General features: G+C 47.9%; 1 protein-coding gene across 3 annotated transcripts in view; it reads left to right on the top strand.

The window, feature by feature from the left end:
- Window positions 1–3,510: 3,510 nt before the first annotated feature.
- SETD2 (SET domain containing 2, histone lysine methyltransferase) overlaps window positions 3,511–6,680 on the top strand; it is a 1,168,808-nt gene continuing 1,165,638 nt past the window's right edge. The window contains exon 1 of one of the 3 annotated variants that reach the window (XM_078662450.1): window positions 3,511–5,171. In XM_078662450.1, the coding sequence (XP_078518576.1) occupies window positions 5,136–5,171 (36 nt within the window). In that variant the 5' untranslated portion in view covers window positions 3,511–5,135. The remainder of the gene's footprint in view (window positions 5,172–6,680) is intronic. The other 2 variants (XM_078662451.1, XM_078662449.1) reach the window with 2 other exon arrangements.

Genomic DNA, 6,680 nt, shown 5'->3' with positions numbered 1-6,680 from the left:
TAGAGTGAGGGCGGTAGAGTGGTAGAGTGAGGGCGGTAGAGTGAGGGCAGTAGAGTGGTAGAGTGAGGGTGGTATAGTGAGGGCGATATAGTGGTATAATGAGGGCGGTAGAGTGGTAGAGTGAGGGCAGTAGAGTGAGGGCAGTAGAGTGGTAGAGTGAGGGCGGTAGAGTGTTAGAGTGAGGGCGTAGAGTGGTAGAGTGAGGGCGGTAGAGTGAGGGCGGTAGGACGGTAGAGTGAGGGCGGGAGAGTGATGAGGGTGTGTGAGAGGGTGAAGGTGTGTGAGAGGGTGAGGGTGTGTGAGAGGGTGAGGGTGTGTGAGGGTGTGTGAGGGTGAGCATGTGTGAGGGTATGAGAGAGTGAGGGGATGTAAGGGTAAGGGGTGTGTGAGGGGGTGTGGTGGTGTGAGTGGGTGAGGGGGTGTTAGTGGGTGAGGGTGAGGACGTGTGTGGGCGTGTGAGGGTGTGTGATGGTGAGGGGGGTGTGAGGGTGAGGGTGGGTGAGAGGGTGTGTGAGGGTGAGAGGGTGTGTGAGGGTGCGGGTGGGTGATGGTGGGTGAGAGGGTGAGTGAGAGGGTGTGAGAGTGAAGGGGTGGGTGAGGGTGAGGGAGGGTGAGGGTGTGGGGGAGGGTGGGTGAGGGTGGGTGAGAGGGTGAGTGAGGGTGTGTGAGGGTGAGCATCTGTGAGGGTATGAGAGAGTGAGGGGATGTAAGGGTAAGGGGTGTGTGAGGGGGTGTGGTGGTGTGAGTGGGTGAGGGGGTGTTAGTGGGTGAGGGTGAGGACGTGTGAGGGCGTGTGAGGGTGTGTGATGGTGAGGGGGGTGTGGGGGTGAGGGTGGGTGAGAGGGTGTGTGAGGGTGAGAGGGTGTGTGAGGGTGCGGGTGGGTGATGGTGGGTGAGAGGGTGAGTGAGAGGGTGTGAGAGTGAAGGGGTGGGTGAGGGTGAGGGAGGGTGAGGGTGTGGGGGAGGGTGGGTGAGGGTGGGTGAGAGGGTGAGTGAGGGTGAGGGGGTGTGTGAGGGTGAGGTGGTGTGAAGATGAGGGTGTGAGGGAGGGTGAGGGGATGTGAGGGTGAGGGTGTGTGAGGGTGTGAGGGTGTGTGAGGGTGAGAGGGTGGGTGAGTGGGTGAGTGAGGGTGTGTGAGGGTTGAGGGGGTTAGGGGTGTGAGGGTGTGTGAGGGTGAGTGAGGGTGTGTGAGGGTGTGAGAGGGTGTGAGGGTGAAGGAGGGTGAGGGAGGGTGAGAGGGTTGTGAGGGTGAGGTTTACAAATACCAGGCTTATGTAGAGGAAGGTGGCACCCGCAGGGTGGGATAGCTGCACGGTGAGGCGAGGGGGGCTGCCGTTCGCTTTAGGGGCTTGTTAGGGGTAGTAAGCACTATGCATGCATTCCGTACAACCATGAGGCAAGTGAGTAGAATGTGACGGTGAGAAAAAGATTGAAGTGGGGGTTTGACAGTCGTGCAATTGGCGAGCTGACTGTGAGGGACTGGTGGGGTGGGAGAGAGACGATCAGAAGTGGAAAGTGAGGGGGTCGAACTAGCAGAGATGATGAGACCAATTGGGACTGGGAAGCGAAGATTGTGATTCTGTACAGATGGGAATAGGGTGAGGGGCTAGAGAATAGGACGTGCACAGATGCGGTGGTAAACCCGGGACGTTTGCAACGCTATATAATCCCTGTTCATTGTCCAGGCTCTTTACCACCAATGAATGTTGGCGCCACTAGTTCCCACAACTAACATCTCCTCACAAACTGTACGCATTCTTTGGCTTGTATTTTGGTGTGAGACGCCGGGATATGAACAATATGTTGTGATCATTTTTGGGGGGCCAACAAAGGGCAATGTTGTTTAATTAAATTTAAACGCCAAATGTCGAAACAGGTTCGGATTAGCAAGATTGAGAACAGTGGTACAGATTTTTAGGTTTTGGGGCCACCAGTTTTGAGGGGCTAGCGCTGTACTTGCCGTTTAAGATCATATTGTAGGCGTCACGTGCATTCCACTCAGCATTTGGCCTTATAATCTTTATGGCATTGCAGCCCGGGGTACAGAGAAAAGGTAAACAGTCACACCTACCCCACAGTCAGGCACTATAGGCTAAAGTACAAGTCACTGGAGGGGTTATTCGGTCTTAAGTGAATACCACATGTAATAACTAGAAAGACATATATATCTTAGGAACAAAACAAGCTCTTGGCATTGCTGTGGGGGAGCGGGCGGGAGCGCATTGCAATGAAGTCTGATGGCAGGGGCGGGGGAGCAGCTTGGGAGGCAGCATTTCATTGCGGTGCGAGGCTGATGGGTTTGTGCACGCGAGTTTCACACGAGTGCATCACATGAACTGCACGTATTCCGTGCTTGTTCAAGAGTTTGTTTTGCCTTCTATGCTCTCGCAGAAGCAACGCATGTGCGTTGGCTTCAGCGAGACCTAAAAAAGATCTATTCTCCTAAATGGGCTATACTGTTAATTGATCAAGGTGAGGACCGCTATTCTGGCAGCAGTGGGTACCTTTTTGTCTGCTGAAGTGAAAACATTGACGTATTGCACTATTGTCTACTAATAATTGTGGATATGTGTACAGTATACTTTACTTAGGAGTTATGTGCTACCAAAGTTGTAAATACCACATGCACACCAGTATCACATTTGTCACAACTCACCTGCACCACACCAGTTTTTGGAGCACCTATCTGTTGTTCTGTTGTTCTGTTGTTTAACTATGTATCTCAGTAAAGAATTGTACTGATGTACAACAATTTAATGTGTATGTGATCCCTCAAATATGTTTTGCCAAGGGGGCTTAGGCTAAAAGTTCTCTCCAAATGGAAACATTATTTCTTGATATGTTTGTATTTAGGGCAGAGACCTCAAGTCTTACTTGCGAAATTCAACGTTTCGTCGGGGGTAGTGACAAGCGCTATAAATGCACTTTTAAGAGAGACACACGTTATTAGGCTATGGCACTGTTTATGGTCAGCTCTATTATGGTGACGCCTGTTACTTTCTCACTCAACTGTATAACCCGGCGAATCCCAAAACGGCCATAACTGCCTATTTTCGACGTAGAGAACCAGATTCGAGTCTCGGCGTCGGATCAATTATCATGTGATTGTGAGCAAATCACTTAATCACTCCCTGCCTAAAAATAAATATACATATGTGTGTATGTATGTATATATATGTATGTATATATATGTATGTATATATATATATATATATATATATATATATATATATATATATATATATATATATATATATGTATATATATCTGAAATTGAGCAATACAACTGGTGCTCATGTAGAGCGTCCTAGTGCCTTCGGTATTTTTCAAAATAATAATCAAACACTGCATTGCAGATGCACTTTTAGAAAAGACATGAGCAGGGGCTCTACAGTTTTAGCCGCCATCTATATTCCTTTAGTTTATGTTCACGCTCTTTCTGGTTGCCGGGCGCCGCTGTACTATTTTCAGCGTACTTTCAAAGCAGGAAGTAGATGCGTTTTTACAACTTCCGTTTCTGTGTGCACTGCAGGGTGAGGAGGAGGACCTCTCTGCTGAGCCAAGGGAAAGCTGCAGGAAGGGACAAGCCTTTCACCGGCGCCCGTACCACCGTAGGCGTTGGGAAACCTGCTACTTCCGTACGAGGATTACTATCTGGAACAGAAAGAAGCGAAAAATAAAGCGATCGTTTGGCCGTGGACCTGCCCGCATGGAAGTTTTATAAGCTGGTCTGAGGCCTACATAGACAGACGGACGATAGGATCCCTTTACCATCCCTGTTAACAGCATCAGCGGGAACATGGCTTGAAAACGTCCTAAATTCTTGCTTTTACGATTTTTTTTAAACTGGAAGGATGGACGAGAATCTATGAGCTCTGCCATTCGGCACTTAGACTGAGCTCTGCAGCAGCAGCTAGATGTTCTCCTCAGAGTGCCTGCTCATCTCGTGCACCGGAATGCCTATTGGATTTATTTAGTTTACTTTCAGCTGGAGGACACCTTGATCACCCCCCCAGGATGCTGTGAAAATCAGAAAGGAAAACGGCACCATCTTTGCTTTTTCAGAGCTGCACTAGGTCTTGGATGAAGAGTGCTACTTTACACACTCCTTACCCTTTCCACGCTTGTCTTTTTTTGTTGTTGTTGTATGTGTTCTTTGAATGTTTCTCCACGCTTTCCTTATTAGTTGTCAGCTATTTTCGTTGCTTCTTCTTTCCCCGCCCCGTTATTTGTGTTGCTGGCCCCATTCACGTTTGTAGTCTGTTTGGTTCCAGTGAGTGTTGGTGTCCTGCCTTTTAGTGCCCTGTTAGTGTGTAGCCGACATGCTGATTGGAGCACGTGTGCACGGCTACTATTACTTGGCACACGTGTAGTAGTTGTTTATTTTCCATGCGTGTGGGCACTAGATGTGTGTGCCCGTGTTTAACCGTATGTGGTCGTTTGGCACTGTTTATAAGCTAGAAAGACTGGTAATTCAGTGGATGTGTGTGAACCTTTATCTCTCGTGGGCATTTCCCCTTAAGTGTGTGGACACTTTCTAGGACAGCGTTTTCTGTATGCCAACGTGTCTTGAGTACTTTGCCCATGTAACTAGATATTACTGGCCCATTACAAATTGTGCCCCTTGGTTCCCTGTGAGGATTATGTAGTCGATAATCTTGCATTGTGCGAAGCTACGATTATTTGACATTTCTGTTATTTACGCAAATACATTTAACTGTCGTTCCTTTCTCTATTTATTGGTCCTCCATGTGTGTTTGTCTCCTTTAATCAATGATCGTAGCTGCAACATCGTCAACTGGTGACACTGTGCTGCTAGCAGACCCTGTGTGTTTGAGTTGCTGGTGTGATTGGTGCCCTTTCCCGTATGCAACTGTTGACGGAGAGCTTCTTCCGCTGTGTAGTTGTAAATAGTCACTTGTGCCCAGGTGGAAGTAAAACTTGTCCAGCCCCTCTGCGTTCAGGTCTGTGTGCGCAGCCGTTAATAGTGACCCCCTCGCGTGCGTGTGGTTAAGTGGCTCGTCTCCTGTGTTTAGCTGCTCTGCTTTCACCCCTCCCTCTTCCTCTCTCCCATGCTGGATGTGTCCAGGCCCCCGGAAGCAGCAGCTCCTCGTCCTCCCTGCGGCCGGTGAACATGGGGGACTACTATGACCCGGAGCACCCTATTGAGTAAGTATTTGCACCGGTGTGGCTGTTTTTGTCTTTCCCCTGCTTGTTTACTTAACCCTCCGCAGTCTGAAAAATCAGAACACAACGTGTTCCCGGCACTTCTCCCTCAGAAAATAACGTGCATGTTTGTGTTTTTGTGGGCTGCGGCAACCATGCGGATGGTACATCCGGCTTGTGTAAAAGCTGTCACCATATTAAACAACCTCGCAGTGCTGTTCCTTGTGAAGTTTGTTAGCTACGTACGTTTTTATGCTTAAATCTCACAAAATGAGCGTTTGTATAAATATTTTTGAATTGACATATTTTGTTTTGGTGATTGGTGGCAGTACCTAATTTAGCACGGTCTCACACATTTACCCAAATTAAGAAAACCCACGGCGGCAGCATTTTTTTGTGGTGACTTTAAAGGAACCGTCGTACGTAGGATTTCATTTTCTTCTCCGTAGACGTGTGGCAGTTGGGCATTAACAACATGTTTTGTTATGTCATATTCAATGCCGTTTTAAACCCTTTTTGACGGTCGCCGCTGTGTAATCTGGTTTGAGGAGCATGTTTGCAGTCTCCATTTTAGTTACTCGATATTCAACTGTTAAGGAAAACATACGATTATCTGTAGACCAGCGGGCTTATCCCCCCCCCCCCCTAAATGGAAATATTTATTTTTGACAGCCCTTGACCTCCACACGGTCACTGTTTTGTCAACGCTGCGCCGACGTCGCCTGAGAAACGTGGCCTACGTGAGGCCTGCTCAAAGCTCCGGATCCTCGGACTCGCGTGAGCAGGTCTGCCGGTGGCGGGTTTCCGTAAAAGGGAGGCGAAGAAACGGGGATTTCCCTCAGCGTTACTACGCGGTTAGCGTCTTTATTAACCGAAATGCCTTCTCTGCTTTCGAACCCTGACGTAATTTATGACGGGAATTATTCTTGAAAATATATCATTTTTTAAATGACTTTTTCTGTACAAACAACATTGCCTTAGTCCCATAGTTTAGCTACCCGTGTTTACTACATAGTGTGACCACTAGAATACACCCTCGCCTGGCCTCCCTCAATGTGAAGTCGTCTTGGTTTAATGCACATCTTAGTGTCAGTCACAATTTAGTGGCTCAAAGTCTTTTAGGAGCGATACTTTGTGTCCTTGGGCAACGTGTTAATAGTTTATCGACAAAATTAAGGTTATAGATCTTAGGCTCTTTTAGAGCCAGCTTGAGGTTTTAAAATGGCCAATAATAAAGTTCCAATGTGAGCCTTCGACTTAATGAGTAAGGCTCTTGTTGAAGACATGAGGCTTACACAAAGTGCCTAAATGGTTCTGAGGTTATTCAGATTAGGCTTCAAGGTTTTAGATTCTCAATCAGCGGGATCTGCGCTACGGTGCAGAACCTTGGATGTATGCATTTGACTTACTGTCGTCCTAGGGCACTGTATACTAGGTGTACCTGAAGCCACATTGTCTCTCTCTCTCTTATTCTTTATGCTTAGTACCATACCCAACAAAAATCTCAACCCCA

The sequence above is a fragment of the Lissotriton helveticus genome, chromosome 10, assembly GCF_964261635.1.
Source record: "Lissotriton helveticus chromosome 10, aLisHel1.1, whole genome shotgun sequence".
Classification (NCBI taxonomy): Eukaryota; Metazoa; Chordata; class Amphibia; order Caudata; family Salamandridae; genus Lissotriton; species Lissotriton helveticus.
The sequence above is the reverse complement of the archived record's forward strand: the minus strand, read 5'-3'. Positions and strand labels throughout refer to the sequence as shown.